General features: G+C 39.5%; 1 protein-coding gene across 15 annotated transcripts in view; it reads left to right on the top strand.

The window, feature by feature from the left end:
• Positions 1–22803, top strand: part of ARID1B (AT-rich interaction domain 1B) — a 335994-nt gene that overhangs the window by 290348 nt on the left and 22843 nt on the right. For 4 of the 15 annotated variants that reach the window (XM_055810912.1, XM_055810907.1, XM_055810910.1 and 1 more), the window contains 5 exons: positions 2229–2374; positions 9898–10007; positions 10759–10917; positions 16872–17081; positions 20496–20700. In XM_055810912.1, the coding sequence (XP_055666887.1) occupies positions 2229–2374; positions 9898–10007; positions 10759–10917; positions 16872–17081; positions 20496–20700 (830 nt within the window). Of the gene's footprint in view, positions 1–2228; positions 2381–9897; positions 10008–10758; positions 10918–16871; positions 17082–20495; positions 20701–22803 lie in introns of all 15 variants that reach the window. The other 11 variants (XM_055810906.1, XM_055810908.1, XM_055810909.1 and 8 more) reach the window with 6 other exon arrangements.

The raw sequence follows: 22803 nt of genomic DNA, 5'->3' as shown, positions 1-22803 counted from the left end.
GCAGTATGTTTCCATGAGCTACAATTGAGATTGATGTCCATAGAGGATAACATGAAATAGCCTGTACCTCAATTTGAGACAATGAACAACCCCACAGCTTAGAAGATATACATGCTATAGAAAGTAATTGTATTGAAATATTAGTAGGTAAGGACCAGTTTCAGCTTACCTGCAAGGTGCGTATCTCCTGTGTATTTTTAAAGCTAAAGAAGGACATTGGAGACAGAGATACCTGTAGAGACATCTGTCTTTTCCAGAATCCCAGCTTTACTCCATAAGAACCTTTGAAAATCTGTTACTTCTTTTTGAAAATGTAAAAATGAACTTGCACATTTTCTTCATCTTCACAAGTAACTTTACTCAGTAACAGAAAGGATCTCGCTTATCCAGCATAGTAAGAACTTTTCTGTTAACTGCATTTGTTGAAATATAGCAATTTTCAGCTAAGAAAGGGGGGGGGGGGGGCGGTGTTAAGATACAGTATTTACATAAGAAAAGCTTGATTGTGTGACTGAAATCTTTTAAAGTTGTTGCCAAATGGTCCTGTTCTTCTCTTTTCCCTTTGTAATTTTCCCTTGGAGCATTGCACCACTGTGCATTTTAAATCTTTTCCCTCCACTGCTCATTGCAGGCTTCATCAGGGAAATGACATTGTATGGCAGTTGTCTCCTTCATATCAAAAGAAAGCCTTTGCCTCTTTGCAAGAGTGAAGAAAAGTTTGTCTTCAGAGAGCAAAGGACAAAACTGACTTGGAAAAAGATGCTTTATTTAGATAACACGTTCTCTTTTCCTTTGAAGATGTTCACAATGTGTCAAGAAAAATTAGGCCAAATAGTGCTTTAATGGTCCTCCTCCTGTACCTCCTAAAAAAGAAATTCGTTCCTACCAATTGCGATAAGAATCTGCCATGATCTTGGAGAAGACAAGAAGCCATTGAAGTTATTCAGGGTTGTTGGTTTGGGGGTTGTCTGTTTTGTGTGAATACTGTGTAATAGCTAAAAGTAGAATTTATACCAAATCTCCTCTTGCTACCAGGACATGCAGCTTTCCCTGCTTGTAGGAGAAAATTAAATGCTTTGGTTTTTGTGAGGAAAAAAAGCTGACAGGTATCAAAGCTATGTAAAGGAGTGGTTGCTTCCTTTCTTGTCTCCTTTATTTGGAAAAACAGCATAAATTTACAGGGGGTACATTGAAGAAACAGGTCTGAGTTTTGTGTTTTCCTATCTAGGCTATGAATATACAAGTAAGTATATTGTTGCATGTGGTTTTATTTGTATGTATGATTTTATGTGTCATAATATGTGCAGTCTTCAACTATACCAAGGAAAGGTAAATAATTGTATTATGCATAAAAGAATAAAAGATTATTTTTGAAGTTGGATCATGCATTACATTGGGTTGTTCTGCTTGCTTGAATTGGATTATTTTCTTCATTGTGTCTCGGTTTATCTATAGAATTTGATAAATCAAGTACAAAGCATACTTAGATACTTGCCAGAACTTAAGAGTATATAAGGTTTAGCCTTCAAAAATTATTTGATCTGAAGATCTTCACATCTGAAGATACGGAGAATTAGGTAAGGGCTTCATGTAGGGCAGTTTTTCGGGGAAACTTAAGGCTCAGTTATGAAAGCATTATACAGCTATGTGATTAATTGTCAAAACCAGAATAGTTCTGCTGAGGTTTCTTGTTTCAGCGAAGTGCAGTATGTACGTGGTTTTTCGAAAGATTGGGCATAGATGGCATGTACAAAAGATGAACATTGTATTCAATGCAATAGCATCAGATACAGAAATCCAAAGCAGATTCTATGGTACCCATTTTTCTTCTGGTCATTTCACTGTTTTTTAAGCTATGGCAGGTAGGGATTTCTATTACATGATCAAAATGCCAGCTCACTGGAATTTTTTTATGCCAGTACTAGGTTCTAATTTTGACTCCTGATCATGTTGCTTTCTACTCATAGGATAAATGGTATGAGTTGTATTTTTCTGCTGATTAGTTGTGACGTATAAAGACACTGTATACATCTCTGTATACACTCCAGTTCTCTCAGATACACAGTAACTAATTCAAGACTAACTCCCCATGTAGGTAAACTGAAATAATTGTGTGCCTTCGCCTTAGTATTGGCAAACCATAGGAGATGTACTCTGTGACAGAACACAGCATCTTCAGCAATGGGGTACATAATGAGACATGGTGTGTGTGCTCTTTCTTCTCGTAGGCAAGGCAATTTTCCTGCCATGAATCAGAGCGGTATTATGGGATCCAGCTCCCCCTACACTCAGCCGATGAACAACAGCTCTGGCTTGATGAACCCGCAGGCTCCTCCTTACAGCATGGCACCTAACATGGTGAACAGTTCAACAGGTAATGGTGGGTAACCTTTCAGCAGTGGCTTTCCTCCATAAATCTGCTTAATGGTACCAGCCCTGGGCTGCTGGCAGAGGGATGGCCTTCTTCATTCGATTCACCCCTGTTGAGTAGTGTGGAGTGATTCGAAAGTAGGCAAAGGTACTCACATTATTTTGTACAGTAACTCATACGTTTTTCATTAAGTCCTTTTGCACAGCATGTAGATGAGTACAATGTTTTGAACAGTTCCAGGAACACTCGGACTCAGTTTGATGTAGGTGTGGACTAGCAAGTATATGTGTATTTGTGTGTACTTGTCTGCAAGAGGGGGAAGGAGAAAAAACTCATCTTTCAAGAGGCTGCTGTTGCTTTTCAGTGTCTTACTTCCTAAGATTGCAATTTCAGATATTTACTGTGGTACTGGTTTAAAAAAAAAAAAAGAGATGTGCACATGCTCTGACTTGAAGATGCTGTAAGTTGAGCACTTAAAGTAATTACTATGTTCTGAAAATATAGGCCATATTTACTGTTTCAAAAATTCATATAACCATATATAGGGTTTCTTATTTATTTATTTAAATACCAGTATATGAAATTTAATCATAGCTTCCTTTGGAAGGGGGGTGGAGGGGAGACATATTCAGTGTGGCTGCTGGATTAATCTGTTATATCATGACTTGTGAATTCAGAATTATTTGCAGCTTTGTGTATGACTATGAAGACAGGTGAATGTAGTTCTGGGAAAATGTGCTTTATAGTCCATATTCAGCTTGAACTCCTAACAATTATCCTCCATCAAGATAATACTTCAGTAAAGATCAATTCTTTCATTGGGGTGGGTTTGGATGGAGTTTCAATGACCCTGAAGTGGATCCTCCCAAATACTTGTTCCAGTCATGGAGTTCCTGTGCATGCTTTACTTACTGATTACATTAGCTCTTTTTGAAATGTTGGGGGTTTTGAAGTCTTTCTGAAATCTGGATAGGTTGTGCTAAGGTGATTTGGTGTTTGTTCTTAGTTGGCTTTGTTTCTACTTTTGTTTAGAAAAGCCTTATTACTTAAGTTGCATCTTTCCAAGAGCCTGTATTTCAGTATCTGCCTCTCTGCCCTGCATAGCCAGTTTTGTTCCTTCATCCTTTGCCTCCTTCCCTTGTCTTTCCTCCCTGTCAATTTTATCATATACCCTGCTTCCTGGGCAGAAAATGACCTCTGCGAGATTCTAGTGGCTAGTATGTCCAGAGGGTTTCTTTCTTCTACATAGGAGCTCCTGAGGCACTTGTGTCTTATTTTTCAAGAATATTATGTTACTTTTTTGGTTAGCAGAAGAAACAGAAAGGAAGCTGTTAATCAGTAAGATTTTTTAAAAAGAAAAGAAAAAAATAAAAATAAAAAGGGCTTTTTCCAGTGCTGACTTGGAAGTCATTGGTTAGTCCAGACAGCACACTTCACTGTCTAGATGAAGAGGGAAAAGCTATTGAAAAGACCATTAGGTAATAGCTTGCTTTTCCCCCACCAGAGCTGTCCCAGGTAATATTATGTTTTGTTTGTGTAGTTATGTGTTTTGTCTGCCTTGCTGAAATAAAATTACTTCTGAGCATTGAAACTGTGCTATAAATTCTGTTTTGCTATTAGCAGAAGTAATTTTTCCCCCTTTTCCTTTGGCCCCAAGAGCTGCAAAAATAACCAACAGCAAACAGATGGCAGAGTGCCCTGCCTAAGAAGATTTATGTATTCCTAAGGAATAACCAGTTTAAAGGAAGATTCACAGAGGTTTTTTTGTTCAGATAATTCAGCCATTCGTTATTTCATACAGTGGAAATCTGTTCAATGCAAGGCCATTTATCCTAGCAGTCTTTTGTATGGGGTAGTCATACTCTTTTTATTGTGTTATGCATTCTGAAATATTGGATTTTTAATAATTTAAACATTTATCAGGGTTTTTTCTGCCAATGCATTTGCGAGGTTTTCTTTTGTTCCAGTTTTATTAATTCAAAGATTATCCAATGGAAAGTAAGTATGAGATGAACTGCAGTTCAGTGCACCTCTTTTCCTCTGTGTGTGAGCAGACATGCATCTGAATTGCTTTATGCAGCTAGCCTCCAGGAGCACACAGAGGGTGTTGGTATGGAGGAGGGCAGCAGGGACTGGATGGGACAAAGAGACCATTAGGTGTGAATGTACTGCTGGGGGAGTGCTGCATTTCCTCCCATTCTGACATCCTTCTGCTTGGGTCAAAGAAATGAAGGGCTGAGCTTAAGATGAGTGTAAATACAGTACTTAAAATGATGTCTTGAGCTGGAGGAGCACTTCAGGGTCAGCTCTGGCCCTGCATTTGATGAGGCGCATTTGTTGAGGTGAAGAACTTGCAGGTAATACCTACCTACAGATCTGAAAACGGCATTTTCTGTGGCACAGAAGACCAGTTCAGCTATCCGGCTCTTGAGCCTTTTTCCCTGCTGGTGTAAAGTCACAGGTCGGTCAGTGGGATAAACCAGGGTTCGGTCAATGTGTAGGGCAAAAAACAAACTGAGTGGCTGCTGATGGAGTGAAGTGTGAGCATTACTTAACTTGCACATACGCGCTGAGCACGATCAACTGTGGTTTCAGTTAGAGGCCAGTGGAAAACTAAGGTAAGCAATAGGGAGAAGTTCGTTTCTTGGTTGTCTGGGTTTTGGAGAGTGCAGTTGTGTTGCCGGTTTTGAGAGAGCAAGGTAGGTTTTGGTTCTATTCTTTTTAATCAAATGCACTTTTAGGTTTTACTCTAAGATAGAGGAAGATTGCTGATGCTGATGGAATTCTTTTCATATGGTTTTGGAGCTTCAATAGAGCTAACTATAACACTGGTTTTGCCACACGTTTTTAGTAGTATTTATAACTCCTCATTACCGGTTGATCCCTTTTTATTCCTTTAGGTTTTTTTAATTACTGTCACAATTGAAAAGAAAATTGTGTTGCAGTTATGCATCCTGGTACTTCAACAGTGACTGTAGATCAAACAACAGATCTACAGCTTCTGCTAATGTAGGAGAGTTTAGGAACACAGAGATTATGAGATCAAAGAAGACAGATCCTTCTGATAGAGTATCCCATCCATAACAAAAACAAAAGCTTCAAGAAAAAGTGCCAGAATCCCTTCACAATTACGGAATAAACTGCCATTCAGAAAAATTGTATAGCCTCCTCTGTCCTTCTGCTGTATGAGTTCACATTTCCCATATATATTTTAGATTTTCCCCCCTGTTTTTTAGATTCAGGCTTTAAAAATATATATAATAAAAGGAAACTTTAAAAACCCACATAAATAAAATAATAGTTCTGTATTGTGAGCCTTGTTAATTCTAGTGCAGATTGCCTTTAAAAAGCAGCAGTGTGGAGTTTGGATCTCAGATTTCTGTATTGTGCTTGCACGGAAACTGGCACTCATAATCCTTGCTACCTCTGGAGGTGAACAAAACAATAAAAAGGCATTAATCTCCTTACTGGCACAAGGATCCTTTCCTGATTTCACTACCTCTGTCCTACTGAAACCTTCCGTTTTCTGGGTATTATTATTCCCAACAATTTTTTTAACATCATAATACTTTATATAAATCATGAAGTTCTAGGAAAAGTTACTTGCACTAAAGGAATACAAAGGATGCATTTAAATACATCGTTAAAAGTAGATGCGACTTTTTCATATACATTATGTGTATTTGACTGTTTATTTGGGTGAACCTCTTATAGAGAAAGGAATCATGTTTATGATTGTGAAGCATTTTTTAGAAATCTTAATTGGTTTTCTTGGGTTTGCACCTTGGTTACATTTTTCTGAAAAATGGAAACCTCCATTTATTTCACTATTTTTTTTTGCTCTTAACATGTATCTTCATATAAGCTATTACTTTATGCACATTTAAATAAACTTTCTGGAGGATGTCAGCAGCTGGTAACAGCTGAAGTATCCCATCACCTACACTCCAAACAAGCAATGACTTTGATCAAATGGTCATTGTGTGACTGTAGATCAAGCCAGCTAGCTCCTGGCACAGATACACGTGCGTCCCAAACTGCATACACTTATCATCCCTCAGAGGAGACTTGGTAGGCAGAAAGGAGGCACAGCACTGAGACCTTGGAGGCCACTCCTGCTTTTCAGATAAGGTGCCTGAGCACCCTAAGCTGTGCTTTTCCCCAGAGGTGGACGGTCATTCGTGGCAGGACATTAAGCAATGCTGTTGTCCCTTTTCTGTTTTTCCTGTAGGCATAAAAGCAGTGGGGATCCTCTTGCCAATTCCACATGAGTCACAAATTCACTGCTTTTACTTTTTTTTTCTTGTTTTTTTTTCAGAGGGAGAGTGCTAAGGGTGACGAGAGGAAGGAATGTCTTACAAAATATGTTATATTCTGTTTTGTAGAGTGTGATTTGTTATTGCTCTAGCAATAAAGAGAAAAAACAATGTTTGTGTATCGCTGCTCTCCAGTATTTCATCATCTGGGACTGATAGAGCAGCCTTTAGCAAAAGGGAATATTTTGCTTTTACTCATGTCAGTATCTGCCTTTGAGTACATTAAATTCAGTGTGGAATAGTTAATTCAGGACCTTGACCCATACTTGCATTTTGAAATCATTCTGGCTCTTAAATTCTTATAATAAGCCAGAGGCTAGTACTTGAAACCTATTCACAATACGGTACAACGCTTTCTGAGTTAGGATTTCCCTGTTATCCTCCTCTCTAAAATGTTTTATCCTTTTGTCTGCACTTCACACACAGAATTATTAGTACCCGTGTAGAAAGAGAGCGTGTCTTATTTTAGCAGTTTCGTGACAGTAACAGTATTTCACTGCACAGAAAGGGTCAAAACAATGTTCTTGCTGTACTGCTTTGCTAAAAAAAGTGAAGGAATGTCTGTTTGCAAATCACTGGAGAGTACGTTTGGAAGAAGTTATGAAACAGCATTTCAGCAGTGGATAGAAGAGTAGCTGTGGACACATCTTGTGTAAAAGCTATAGGGAAACCAGACAACCTTGAAGTTCTGCTCTTACAGAAAGAAACAATATAGATGAAGTAAATAAAAAGTGAAACAGAATTTGGGAAACTTTATTATTTTTTTCATACTTGTCTCCCAACTCCTGATAGCTATATTTGCATATGCCAGCAAGAAATATTCAAAAGCTGAAATGAATCAGTATTCTTACACTTCTAAACATGATTAATACAGTCAGAATATGTGTGGTAATTTGCAGACTAGAGTTGCTTGCCCTTTATGTTGAGGTGTTAAACCTTTCTGGAAAAGAAATTTTATAAAGGAATTCTGATGGAAACGGGACTACCAGGAGTGGGCACAATTGCTGCATTCTTTGTAATAGAAACAGGATGTGCCAACCTAGATACCCAGTGAGGTATAAGCAGAGGATTTAGCCATGCAGAATTCTGGTGAAGAAGCATGATTCTTAGCTTTGCTTTGTTTGACCTCTCTAAAATTGCTTTAGAGGGGAAGGGTCATCTTTGGTTGCTTTGAAACTAAAACTAAGACTTCTTTTTTAGGGCTTTCACAGCATGAAATGTGTTAACAGTTAAAATGGATTTTGTGTAACAGTTCTGCATCCCAGTTTGAGACCAGACTGTGGCATACATTTGACCATTTTTTACATATATTTTTTAAAACTTCTAAAACAAAAATAACTTTATTTTAAACTGTGGAAATCAAAACTTAAACGTGTTAGGCTGCCATCCTTGACTTCATAATGGTCACAAGCTGCCCCAACGCAGCAAACAGAGTATAAGGGCAAAATGCATACGAATCAAATGCTTAGTGGATACTGGCTTCCCAGTATCTCATTGCTTGGCTGTTTTGTTGAGGTTTCACACACATACATAAAAATAACAGCATTTTTAGCTGATCCCAATAGATTTTTCTCTGCAGCTGCATCACTTGAAAAAGGCTTTTTGTTCCAATTCTTGAAGTCTTAAGTATTGCAAGTAATTTTTTTTTTTTTTTTAATCTCAATTATGATTTATGTGTTGTGATGACTTTAAGGGCTTGATTGGGCTACAAATGTGCTTTGAAAAAACAAGAAAATGTGCCCATGAAAAACACCGGCAGTTCAAAGCTGAATATTGAGCATACAGTTGTAAACTCACATGGCACATGGCTGGATAGGTTTTTTTGGCAGACGCATAGTCTCAACCTGCAGTGATGCTAAAGATATTAGCAAATTAGCACTGCAAAGCTTGCCAGCGTATTCGCCAGAGTCCTGCTCATGCTCTCACTGCTGTAATTAAAACTAATTATTTTCTAAAACATAGTAATACATGAATATGTGCAATAATCATTTTGTAGTGGGCAATGTGTGAAGTATTTTTAAAGCTTCTTTTTCCCCTCCTGTCTTTGGCTTGCTATGCAGCGTGCTTGCTGCCGAGTGCAAGCCAGCATTGTCATTTTGCAGAGTGACATGCTAGTCTAGTAATGACCAGATTTTTTAATGATTTTTTTTAAACAATGATGCTTTGCTGATTCTTGAAATTTGTAAATTGGGGATATGTATTTTTTCCTTTTTATTACCTTTTAGCTTATTCTATCCTATGTTTTTCTTATCTCACATCTTCCTTGAAAGAAGGGCATGAGAGGGAGAAAAAAGGGAGAGAAAGGGAAGCTACTCCAGCCTTTTCGTAAATGCCATACACATGGTTTCTGCAGGGAAAGAATCACCTTGTGTCTTGCTGTTGTTTTCTGGTTATTTGCATTGATTCAGTGTCATGGCACCTCCTAGCATCTGCTCTGCCCAGTATTTTCTGTCTGTTTATCTGAATGCTTCTTCTTGCATCTTTCTAGAAATCCAGGAACCCAGCAGCTCTGCAGCAATAATACTACACTTAGCACTTGCATCTTCAAATAAAAAAACCCCTTAAACTCCTCACACCCCTGGGAAGCAACTGCATGCCATTACCAGAGAAAGACATTTGCGTGTTCATTATAGTCCCACCTCATTTTGGCAGAGGGGAAGAAGTTCAGTGCCGGTTCTCCAACAGAGCAGAGTTTACAGCTTGTAATTCTGTACTTAAGGCTCACAGTGGCAGAGCCATTCATACTGAAATCAGTAGGAGCAGGAATTATCTGCTGGACACCAACCTTAATACAGACATAACTGGGAAGTGTGGACTGTTTCTCAGATTCAACATCGCAAGCAAATTGCACATTGTTTGAATTTACATTCATCTGTTGCTAAAGGGAAGGTGCAGTAGTTACTAAAATAGACTGTTCTGTTAAGGGGTAGTGGTTGAATGTGGAGACAGTTGAAGGCATGAACAATTAATTTTACTCCGTAAAGTGGTGGTGGTGGTTGTTGTTATTGCATGGTGCTTCTCTTACATTTCATTCTCTTATTTCCTCATTTCAACTGAAGAGGTTTCCAGGTTTCCGGATGCTAGAATAACAGGACAGAGGTGGGATAACCTCTGCTTCACGTGGTGCCGCAATCTTGCAGCAGGAAGCGTTGTTTTTTCCTACAAAGCCAAACATAGTCATGCTTAACTGTTTCTCCTGTTTTTGATTAGCACCTATGGGTCTTGCAGATATGATGACACCCGGTGAGTCCAAACTACCCCTTCCTCTCAAAGCAGATGGCAAAGAAGAAGGACCCCCCCAACCTGAGAGCAAGTCAAAGGTATTTACCACCTCCGCACGTGGTGTTGGTTCAGCCCGCAGAAGTCTGCTGTGTTGTCCTTCATCTTCTGGTTTTGGCCTACCCACTTCTGTTCTTTCCTGCATGCCTTTCCATTCACGTGCAATCTCTTTGTTTGTTTCTTTTTCTTTTTTTTTTTTTTTTTCTTTTTTCCTTCATTGTATGGATCTGAAAGTTACTAGTTCTTACGGCATTTTAACTTGCGGGGGCAAAGCAACCCAAGCCAAAAGTTGCGTGGGGATTCGGCTGTGCCAGGTGGGTGGGAAAGAAGGGTCTTGCCTGGTTTCAATACTTGCAGCCATTTTTCTCTGCCTTCAGTTATAGCTTCCTGTTTTGGCCGCCTCAGCAGCAGCAACATACTTTAATATTTTGCTTTCCTGCCTTATTTGATAAAATAAGGTGAACAGCTTGGTTTTTTTTCTTTCTTTCATAAGGGGAAACCCATGCTTAGCATTCCATGTGAGCTTGAAATAAGCATGGTGGCTTAGTGACTTTAGCCAAGCATCCAGCAAACTTTCCAAATTATACTAATTAACAATGTCGTTTTAATACCTTTTATTTATATATATAAATATATTTATATATGTGTGTGTTTTCTGTATGTGTCTCTCTGTTTATATATATTTTATATATAAAAATTGGTCAGTCTGTTAAACTGGATGTATTTTTTTTGTTTTTAATAAAGTTTGCCCTGCCTTTGTCATATTATTTTTTTTTTATTCCTCTACCACAGGATAGCTACAGCTCTCAGGGTATTTCTCAGCCCCCAACCCCAGGCAACCTGCCAGTCCCTTCCCCAATGTCCCCAAGCTCTGCTAGCATCTCCTCCTTTCATGGAGATGAAAGTGATAGCATTAGCAGCCCAGGCTGGCCAAAGACTCCATCAAGCCCTGTAAGTGGCTCTGGTTTTTTTGGTTTTTGTTTATTTTTTTGTAATTAATTATATTTTAATGCTTGCTTGTTTGTTTTGTAAATTCCTTTTCTTCATTATTTATCCACTAAACAGTTTTCTTTCTTTATAACACTGGGTGCAAATTCTGCTCTCGGACACATGACTGTAAGTTCCACTGTCCGGCTTCAGTGGGGCCTGAGCATGCTTATCCAAGGGCAAAATTTGTCCCAACAGTACTTTGAAATAAGAAAGAGTAAAATTGCGTGCATCATGCAAGTGTGCTGTCTGGTAATACAGCAGTTGTTGTGAAGAAAACATCCTTCCTGTAATGCATCAGCTTCCAAGCATGCCTACTGTGTTGTTAAGGACAATTCCATTTCTGTTCCTGGGCCCAAACTCCTTCACACAACTGACTTCGCTCTGGTTGCTGCACTTGTCATTGCTAGGATTACTTAGTAAAAAAACAAAACAAAATGAGAATTCTCCCCTATTGAAACTAATATCCATCAAAGTTTAAATTGTAGACTCAGCACCATGAAAAAGCTGCCTTGTGCATTTTTGAAACATTTTTAATTTTGAATTGTGTATTTGGAAATACAATCATTAGGTTATCAGGGCACAGTCTAAAATGAAATTACTTCTGATTTGCTTCATTCAGTTATTTTGAAATAACCCAGATTGTGGGTAGAAAAAACTGATGCATGTATGTTTTTAGAAAACTATTTTTAGATGAATAATGTTTAGTCATTCTCATACAGGTTGTAACGAAAAACCTGAGCAAGAGACGCATGGAGCTAAAAATTAATTTCATTATATATCTATCTATAGATACACACATAGAAAATCTATATACGTATATAGAAAAGAGAATGAAGACATAAGCTGATATTGCCTACGGGGAGCAAATGTCCACTTGGTCATTTTTGCTTTGTTTTTTTGAATTAGAAAAATATATGTTGTTCCTCTTTTCTTTCTTTTTACCGAAAGTAATAATGATCATAATTTGTCTGTAGAAAAATCCTGAAAAATATTCTTGTGAGGAATGTAAAGGGGTTTTTCCCAATGTTAATGTGCACTTAAAATTAGCAACAATTCTTGATAAGAACTTAATTTTCACAAAGTGATACGTTGAAGAGTATGTCTCAGGGCAAACAGAGGAAGGCCAATTGGAGGGGGAAAGATCTGCCATCCAAAAATGGGACATCTAGTGAATCCCCTGAGCAAAGGGGCAGCATGGCATGAAATGTACCACCTGAATGTTTTGATGTTTATTTGGCAGCGACTTTGAGTCTCAGAAGGCAGCTGGTGTTACCTGTTCCCACAAAGTTTCATCTTTTTCTTAACAGCATTTCTGAAAGCATGGTTCCAAAAACTCACCTTAGCTTTCTTTGTAGCAATGTTTTGGGTATCGTTTCTTTGGGTGGTTTTCTGGAGGAAAGCAAGAGAGTTATTCCACAGGCTGTCTTAACACACAGAGTTCTTTCTCTGCAAGGCTACCAAATGGTAATGCATTCCTGAGCTCATTGCATACACTGCATAACAAATCCTAGAGTCACTGTGAACATGTGGAGGTTTTTTTCATGTAAATATGCCAAAGTATAGCGTTGGAAAAAATAAATGGGAGAAAGTTTGTGCTTTCAGTTTCTTCTGAATGCCCTTCTGTCCAAATGCTGCTGTGTCTTTAGCTTCAGTTAACTTCTTGGTACAGAGATATGGATAAATACAGTGCTTTGGAATGGCAGAAAAATAAGTGCTGTAAATTAGCTGATCCCTTTTTACCTGTGAAGGCCAGTGTATTGGATAACTTCATTGACTTCAGCAGCAGCCTGACATAGACTGGAACGATTGATTGCAGGCATTCCGTTACACTTTAAAACAGCCTGAATTTGTTCATTAAATCCCAGAGCTGCTTCATTTGCTACAACTGCTGTATTCCAGCAGAGGATAAAAGCAAGGGTGAATGGTCTGTGATTCACTTCCCAGTATCCCTGTGATCCTACTAGGTGGATCCTCTCTTTCAGCAGTTTTATATGGAAGTGAGGCATGAGAAAACGTGAAGAAGGAATTGCTGAACATTATGTTTTGAGGGCTCTTCGTGTGCATCAATAGCAGGACACTTCTGCTGTACTAATTTTGCACGTTGTGTACGTACTTGACAGTGACAAGGTGGCTTTAAAATTCTTTGAAAAAAAATTTCAAGTGTGGGTGTGAACTATGCAGGGTTGTTGCAATGTGAATAAAACAATATTTTATGAAAACCCCATTAAATGCTGTTCACTGCCCATAGATACTTGAGAACGTGACAGTGAATACACATGAATAGTACTGTATCTCTGTGGTGCTAGCTGTGAGGGGTCTGCAGAGTCCTTCAGGAGGAAATCTTGACAAGAGGATTGTGTCCTGTAAAAGCCCCTGCTAGGGATTGGACTTTGGCAGTTTTTGCTGCCTGTGTATGCACGTTGTTCTGTAGTAGAATAGGTCTATTTAATAAGTGTAATGTTGGCAAATTCATTATTGAAGTGGGGGAAGTGAACAGTAGATAGTTCTATAAATACAGATGCTAAAAGATATGTACAGAAACAACTACCCACTGCCTTAATGTGAAAAGAACTCCTACAGGAATTTGTGTTGCTCTGAAGGATTCTGCACACTCACTGTACAAGGGTCTGTATATAATACAGTTTTAACAGGGGGTAGGTGTATTGAAAATAAAGTATAGTGTTCAAAAGATACGATATGGGAATTGGCTTTGATATCCACATACTTTGGTGGGGATTTTTAAATCATCTATTTAAACATAACCAGTCATGCCATCTAGAAGAGTGCTAGGGATTGAGGGCAGAGTAGAATATAACTACATTGGTAAAGGTATGTGCCACAGGCTTGAAGTAGCATTCTTTTATCACCAAAATTGCCAACAAACTTAACAGAAGAAAAGCTCATGCTCGGTATTCTTCCTGCGTTGCCTGGCATGCACTCATTTTAGTTAACAATCTGATAATGGGATAATTTTGTAATAAGCCTGTATTTTCTGAGGGTTAACATTTACCTATAGGCAAATTTAGGCTTCCAGCTGAATCTGCCTTTGTGGAATTGAAGTTTGTTTGTGTGTAGACTAGCTTGCACACATCTGTCATTTTTATATGTTTACATTTATAAAAATAGAGAAGAGGAAAAGCTCTTTACTCTTGAGGAATAGCATTCTTCCCTGTAGTGCATTCTTCTAAAGTTAACATTTCATTTTAGAAGAAAATTGCACTCGTTTTACAAAGCATGACAACCTGAAAGCTCACACAGTAAGAAACACTTCTTACCTTCTGTAAGCTGTGAAAAGTTTTCAGATTATACTGTCATTTTAGAGCCTGCTGCCACACTGCTGAAAAGCATCATCATTTGAGATGTATAGTAGAAAAACCCAGAATGAAAAATTCTTAACTGTTTCCATTCTGCTCTGAATCTGATATGAAAAAGAGAATCTTACCGTACAAAAATGAAAATGTAAAACTGGTAAATCTGAACTTTCTTCATCATGAGCTGCCATAAAAGTGAAATATAAACTATTTTCTTGCCTCATTTGTTAGAATATATGCATATACAAAATTTGTCAGGTAAAACTGCAATTTCCCACCTTTGTTTTCATTAGAGTTCTTTGGCATCATAAAAGTAAGATTAAAATAAATGCTGATGAGCTGTAAAGCAACTTTGTGCTTACTGCCATTGGTACTGGGGTGGCTCCAGTTTATTCAGCTGTCCAAGCCCATGTGATCATGTATCGGTTCTCACTACAAAATTGGATTAGTAGCAATATGGGTTGCCTAATTCCCTCTTGCCCACTCACTGCCAAAAAGAATCTTTGGAAAAAATGCGTTTGTTGAAAAGAGTTGAACTGATTTCCTTAAACACCGAGATACGTAGCAAATGATGCTTTCAGTAAACTGGTTGCCATTACACTGTTAGTTTGTGCTTTCATTGCATAATCTGCAGGACTCATGTTGTAAGTACTTTCCTGCAAGCCACATAGTGTATTAGTAAAACAAATTCAGCCTTGACTCTGACTTCAGTAGGAGTTGTAACACAACTGAATCTGACCCAAGTACATTCCTGAGTGCTCCTCATTTCTAGGTACGGCAGGTAATAATGCATGTCTGTAGGAAAGACTACTGCAAAGAAGTTACAGTATCAGGAAACAAGGCAGAAAACTTTATAGGAGGCTATTTATTTAATTAAAATGAATATCAATTCACTGGAAAGAACAGCAATGGCTCATGGAACTGCTGGGTCACCCCCCTTGGCTTCCTATCTCTTTCCTCCTGGCTCTCCTCCAGTGTTGCCAAGTTTCAGCTAATGGCTGATACAGAGCCTGTCATATTTTCCAGGCTAACATGCAAGATGAATGGTGGCAGTGCTTTTAAAATCATTGGCAGTTGGATGCTACCCCACTGCATCTTTCGTGGTGTCGAGTGCCAGTCCTCACCAGCGCTGTGTGGGGACATGGACAGAGTGGGTGGTTCTGTAGCATCTGTGAGGTACAGCTAGGGTCTGCTTTAGGAATGTTAAATTATAAATAAGGTCCTGTTTGATTCAGAATAGTGCTGTCTCCTGTTCAAAGTAAGGAGAAGGCAAGGGAGGGAAAGAGTGATTGACTAGATGAGTTTAAAGAAGTGTCTGCTGCGATCAACCACAAAGTTGAGGATTTTACTATACAGACATAAAGGATATGTTTCCCTTCATATATTTGGCTCCTTTCCCAAAGCTTTATATCAGTCTTTTTCTTGTGTGTAATTCTGAACCGTTCCCATCTTCCACTGCTGAGGACATCACCTTCTGCAAGCAGGAGGGTTTTCCTGCAGAAGCAGCAGCCCCTCTCTGCTATCAGGTCAGAGGCAGCTCAGATGGATAAGGCATAGTCCATCTGCACATGGCACAGAGCCCAGCTGACAGGGTTACATTGCACAGTCAAGATACGGTGAGAAGTTAGAGCTTGTGTAGCAGCCTCGGTGCTTTATGCCATCTCCGCATAAAGGGCATCAAGATAGCATGAGCTTTCGTTAACTGTGAAGCCCAGCAGGAAAATGGGTTCGCTCCTGCATTTCTGCCACATGAGAAACAATTCTGCTCTTTCCACCTCTTTTGCGTTTTGCACAGTGGTGGTTCAGTTCTGATGGCTGTGCATCCCTGGTTTTCCCCAGATCATAATACACGTTCTCTTCGCAAGGGAGGACATGTGAGACGTTATCTTCTGCCCTCTTCCAAGGAAGGACAGCGGTAGCTACTCACAGGCATTATTGGCAGTTCACAGAGTATTGCCACCAGTCTCCTCGTACTGTCAGGACTCTTGTTCACCTCGCTTTTTGGCTAGTGGTGGTATGAAGAGATAGTGAAGTGTAACCATTTGTGACTCTTAAAGGGAGCACCGCTCTTCAGTGTGCTAGTTTGCCATGATCCATGCTTTAGGCTACTTCTGTGCAATTCCTGTTCTGGAGGAGCACTTTCAGGTTTTCTAGCCCCTTCTGGGGGTCAAAGAGGAGAAGGTTCATTTGGTTTGGTTTTAGGATTATGTAAACTTGTGTGGGACAAACGGTTTTAATTTTACCCAAATTACTGCTTGCAAATCACTTCCAGATAAGTGGATGAGAGGCACTATGTGAGAGCTACCTCTTCTTAAAATGACATGAGGCAACATCAGAAACTTGCCTTCTGGGATCCAAAGTTCAGATCAGTGAAAGAAATATGAAAATGGGGAGTTTGGGCCCTTTATTTAAAAAGCTGAATTTTCCGTATATGGACAGAATGTACTGTTTGTGCCTGAACTAGTAGCCTTCATTCCTGACTGTTGTGTGATAGCTTTAGTTTGTTTGACATCTTCTCTTTTTCAATGTTGTGAGTTTCTTACTTTCTTTTCCCTCCCCCTCCCACCCTTCCCCCAACTCTTTTTTTTTCTTCTTGCGATTTAGAAATCAAGTTCCTCTACCACAACTGGAGAGAAGATCACTAAAGTCTATGAGCTAGGAAATGAGCCGGAGCGCAAGATGTGGGTAGATCGGTACCTGACGTTTATGGAGGAGAGGGGCACACCTGTGGCCAGTCTGCCAGCTGTGGGCAAGAAGCCCCTGGACTTGTTCAGGCTCTATGTCTGCGTCAAAGAGATTGGAGGTTTAGCACAGGTGAGAAGAAGTGCTTGCAAGTGAACCATTTGAAAAGGCAAAACACTTTTTTTTTTTTTCTAGATTATTTCCTGCTGGTTACATTGTTACTTTTTCAGCCCTGACAACGTTGTTGAAGGAAATAGTTTTGTGCTGTAATACTTGTCTAGAGTTCGTTTTGGGCTGTGTAATTGCCCTAAAACTCTATAGAGTTTGGATCAAAATTGACCATTTCTATAAACAGATGAAATTGTTACCTGTTCAGGGGAATCCAGTAATGCCACTAAGAGAAGAAAAGAGGAGGAGACCATTGGATCAAAGTTAGGAGTAAGAAACAGATGACAGAACTGAAGGAAAAAGGAGATTTTGAAATCCATCCTTCCCAGATAGGGATACTGCCTCTAGGACTAATCAGTTAATCTCTCCAGAGAAGTGGCAGATACATTCTTGAAACAAAGTCCTTCATTCCAGACCTTTCATCTCAGAGTGTCTCTGCATGGTACGTTTGTTTCTGAGACATACACTGTGCATTCCCTGTGTTTGGAAAATGCTTACAGGATATTTTGGGTTGCCTTACAAACATAACAGTTACAAGGAGAAGGTGAATTACTTGATTGAGATGAAGGAAAATGAAAGCAGGAAGAGCTGAGAATAACAAAGTCACAGAGCAAAGCTTTGGGTTGTGTTCTCACCAGTTAACTGGAAGTTTTGCAAAGGGATGTTTGGAAATCACTTGTGAGTTCTGCAAGACTGACCACCGCAGACCAAAACTAAATGTTTCATTGTCTAGCACCATCAAAAGGGAAAGCAGGAGAAAATGGTCAGCATTTGCAGCCTTGGATTTGCTATTCAGAGTCATCTGTCCTTGCCTGATACTTCTACAAATCATCCCTTGCATTGAAGGGATCACTTTTCTAGGTACTAGAAGCTACTGTGGAGTGCTGAGGCCCATAATTTCTATGGATTTAAGAACATTGGTGGGTGTTCAGTGATTGGCAAGATGAAGTCTTAAACATAGCTATGTAGATAAATTTGTGTATGCAATATTTAATATAAAATAGATAATATTTATTATTTAAATAGATATAATTTTACATTTATTAAAAAAAATTGAGATCAAAAATATGGCAGACAAATTGGATCTTCAGAAAGAGAGCACATTTTAATAATCTGTGTGGTTAGTTCAAGAAAGAAATGTCCGACATCAGTTAGTGCCATTTTCAGTGCTGTTTTTAATGGTCCACTCACAACGCAGGATTTGACTACTGAATTAGATCATTGGCCCTTCAAGTCCAGAGAATTTAGCTATTCCTGTTGTGAAAGGAAGGCAGAGAAACCTAATATAGTTCACCTTGCCAGCTGTTAAATGCTGTATATAGGTAAGAGATGTTATCCTGACATTTTTAGTAATCTGCTCATGCCCTCCAGCATCATAACGATGTGATTACTTTTAGCTCAGAAACTTTATTACAGGTAAATCGTATCGTGCGGCTGCTCTGCCTCATACAGTGTGATTGTGCCCATAGTATGACTTTTAGCATCAAAAATTAAGCAAGGTGGGAGGCGGATGAGATATTGTAGAAAGTCATTCATGTTCGCTTATTATGGAAATCTGTTTTATTTTGGGACACTCAGTGCTGACTTGCACTGACAGACATTATGCATTGCCAAAGAATAGATGCTGTTCACTGAGACTGATATTTGAAAGAGCTCCAGTTCCAAATGCATGTGCTTGAGTACTGGTAAAAATTGACAGGCTCCTGTTTTTGCTGGTGTGCCCACATGAATGATCACTGTGTTTATCTGTTTGGGGGTATAGAGAGGTGGAGAGCCTTGCTTGCTGCGCTTTATTTAAACGTATCTGTGTGATGCTCTCCTAAAAAGCTGTTGCTGCAAGTGCTGTCCTCCACATCTCATGATTCTGCCTGGAGAGTGACAGGGAGTGAAGCTGTGCAGCATTGGTGCATATTCCCTGTCTTAATAGTTGCAGTTGATGGGGTCCCAACATGAACAGACCAGCTGTTGGCAGTCTGCTTTTAAATGCCAATATACTGGGCATTTAGGCATGAATGTTTCTGTTTGCATTATGCAATGTGTTCTTTACGCACCACTTAGCTGTAAGTCAGTAGGCACAAAGGGCTGTGTAACTGGATTTCAAGCCTCAACAAGGGGCAGTTTATGAAAATCTCATCTCCTTCAACTCCTGGGTTCTTGCAGGATGTACCAGAGAATTATAAACACTTAGCATAGCCATGCCAACCTGCTTGCTGTTAATGCTATCCTCAAAAGATCTTTTCTGACTGACAGCAGTTAGGTGTTACTAAACACTGAGAAAAATGAAGAAATGTTTCCTTTGCCGGCACGCAGGCTTCGAGACGGTGTGGCTAATGATAACCTTCGTAGCTATACAAGTTAAATTGGAGTCATTCAAATCTCAGGCCTCAGGGCAAGTAGCAGTCATCATGAAATCAGGATTCTTCCCCAACAAAAGCTGAGATGCTCGGATGTGTAAAGCCCATTTATTTCGGTGCTGCCTCCCCTCCCTAGCAGTTGCACAACTGGTTGAATGAACTTTGGGGCATCAGGTATTACAGCAAAAAACCTGGCTGCTGTGAGCAGTACTGCTGAGCAAACCAGTGGTGTCGTCCAGGATGACAGATTAACTTTGCTGTTATTACCGATCAGCTGTGTTTGAGGAACTCACGAACAGAGTATTTCAATATTCTCAGCCTTACACTGCAAAGAAGACTCACAGCAGAGCTGTGCAGTCAGCACTGTAATACAGAGTGTTGCTGGACTAGCCCTGTGTGTTTGAAGTCTGCCTTAATTAATTAAGGGTCCTTGCTTCACTCTGCCTCTCACCTTGCCAAAGGATCATTGATCTGTCCCTGCAAGATGCCCTAAAGTGAAAGGACTTGAACCAGGAATTACAGACTGAACTGTTTGACAGCTGGTGGCTATTTTGGAGAAAAATTTATTTTTCATATCAGTGCTCAAATACTTAAATTGCAGACTAGCAGTGTTACTGCTTTCTAAATTAGTTTTTAGAAGATGCTTTTTAGTTAGAATAGGGTGGGTGTGGGTGGGTGTCAGAGAGGGGGAGAATAAGCGTGAATGTGCTTGGAGATGGATTGCTAACTGAAGAGCATAGGCCCTGGGAAGAGCGCAAGGCATTTAAAAGATGAACCGTGCAGAAGACTCTCCACAAGCAAAGCTTTTTATGTAGCTATCAGCAGGTTCCTTAATGGTTTTATAACTGTAAATGCCGTCTATGCATTACTGCGTGTGGGAGTAATGAGCATTAGTTAAAAGAGGAAAATAAAAAAAGTAAACTAAGGCATTAGTTCTGCTTTTTTTTTGCTTTTTTTTTCTTTTTCGTCTCCTGACTTAAACCATGTTGCTGCAAACCAATGATTCTGCCGTTTATTTTGCTAGGTTAATAAAAACAAGAAGTGGCGTGAGCTGGCAACTACCTTGAACGTTGGCACTTCGAGCAGCGCAGCCAGCTCCCTGAAAAAACAATACATTCAGTACCTGTTTGCCTTCGAGTGCAAGATCGAGCGAGGGGAGGAGCCCCCTCCAGAAGTCTTCAGCACTGGAGATACTAAGAAACAACCTAAGATTCAGCCGCCATCTCCTGGTAAGTCAAAAATCTGCAGCCTCTTACACTATTTTTTGAATGCGAAAGATTCTAGGTTGCAGTTTATATATTTAGCAGCATGTCTTGCTAATGCTGGAAAAACGACAGGGATAAATACGTTGTTGGCATCTTCTTTTCAAAGTTGGAGCTAGCTCCTGAGTCAAATCTGATTTACCTCTGAAGGGCCACCCGCAGTCATGTGTCTAGTTTGTCATTGCTCACTCTAAGATGTGAAGACGTGCGCGCCAGCATACCCTTAATATTCAGAATTACAACGTCAAGGTAAAAAGAACAGCATTCTGCACAGATGTGCACGCACTGTAAGACAGGAGGCAGCCAGTACTAAAAGGAGCGTCCATTTGTCTAAAGATCAGCTTCTGGTACTTGCACTTCCCTTGCTGTGACTCTGAAGCTGCATTTTCTACAGAACTGCTGGTCAGTGAAGCTTCGGTTGGAGTCAGGATGGCAGATGCTGGACTGATCAGTGGGTCTCAGATGACTGCTCTGATACAGCCCGTGTTGAATGTGTGGCAGATGGAGAGAGTATGGTGTATCCCCACCGCCAGACCTCGTAGTTTGGAGGCACGCTTTGTGTTCTTTTGTTGCTAATCCTGTATGTCAGATAAGTCATTAGCATCGCTGTCTTTATCTTCCCATCTGAAAAACTGGAACTGGAATTGCTCTATTTTGGCTGTTCTTTTTGCACGTACGGTGTGGTGTTTGAAACTGTACTGTTTTCTTTCTAAATTCATTTAACCTAAGACTCTCAAGACTTGATAGTAATTATTGATATTCAAGCCAGGAAATTTCTTAAGTAGAAATATTTTAAGTAAATAGGAAGAAGTGTAGTACTGGTGTATGATGTTGACTTCTGGACTACCCATGGAAGAAGAAAAAAATCCTTTGATTTGCTGATTATTGGGCTTTTCTGACCAACAAAATAATTTGACAAAATTGTGAACTACCTTCGCAATTACTGTTAGGCAGATCATCTTCTGTTATTGCCAAGAGAATATCATTCCTGGAATGTTTACAGCAGTTTCCTCCATTAGAAGGCAATTTTAGGAAAGTATTAAATAACTTAATTTCTGTTAGTGCAGTTCACTGACTGAAAATGGGAAGTGGCAAGTCAGGGACCCAGCAGGCTCTGCAGGCGGTTTGTAGGCTGTGTGGCTCCAGTATCCCATCATGGATACTAGAAAATTGCAACGACCTTTATAATTACATAATACAGTTCTGGCCTTTACAAGATCATTTCTTATGATAGTGCTTCGTCAGTACAGAGAAAGATAACAGTAATGAGGTGTAAACCTTTCTCAGCCTGATGTATTCAGTGTAAGGATTTGGGGGAGTGTTTGGTTAAGATCTTCCTAGGTACGTCTCTCTGTGTAATAACTTAAATTTCCTCCACCTTGTTAACACTTAGGGCTGTCAGGTACCCCAGTGCTGATTATTTAATAGAGAAAATAACTAGGTTACTTGCAATGCAAATTTAGAAGATGCAGGAAAACACTTGGTACTAGAAGTGAAGCCTATAGTCCAAATGTTTATCTGTCTGAAACGAGTACAGAGTGTTGTGAATGTGCGCTGCGGCAAAAAAATAAAGATGTTGGATGTGCCTGTCACTTCCTGAGAAGGCAGGTAAGGGGAGCTGAAACTGTTAGGCTTGTTAAGGAGGGTGAAGAGAGTTCATCTGTTTCTAAAACTAAACAGCAGTACTAAAAATGCAGGAGTATTTTGGGGTTTTTGTTTTGCTCTCTCCTCCCTTACCCCTCTCTCTCCAACACTGCTCTCAGTATTTGGTTTGGGAATGATCACTATAAATTGGATGCATTTTGGGATGAAGAACCATTATTTAAATATGCAAACCTGAAACAAAAGAAGTGTCAGGCATACCACTTTTACAGGGTCCTTTTGCATCATGGTGCTACAGATGAAAATGACAAAGTCCAAGTTTAAATTTATCATAACATTCTAGCAAGCTGTCTATGACGAGAACTGAAACTATTTTTCTAAAATAAAAACACAGCAGGACATAGAGACTAGAAGAGGGGGAAGCAAGCAAAGATCTCAAGGTTTGTTTTGTTGGCGAGAAAAGAGCTC

The sequence above is a fragment of the Falco peregrinus genome, chromosome 7 (assembly GCF_023634155.1).
Source record: "Falco peregrinus isolate bFalPer1 chromosome 7, bFalPer1.pri, whole genome shotgun sequence".
Classification (NCBI taxonomy): Eukaryota; Metazoa; Chordata; class Aves; order Falconiformes; family Falconidae; genus Falco; species Falco peregrinus.
The sequence above is the reverse complement of the archived record's forward strand: the minus strand, read 5'-3'. Positions and strand labels throughout refer to the sequence as shown.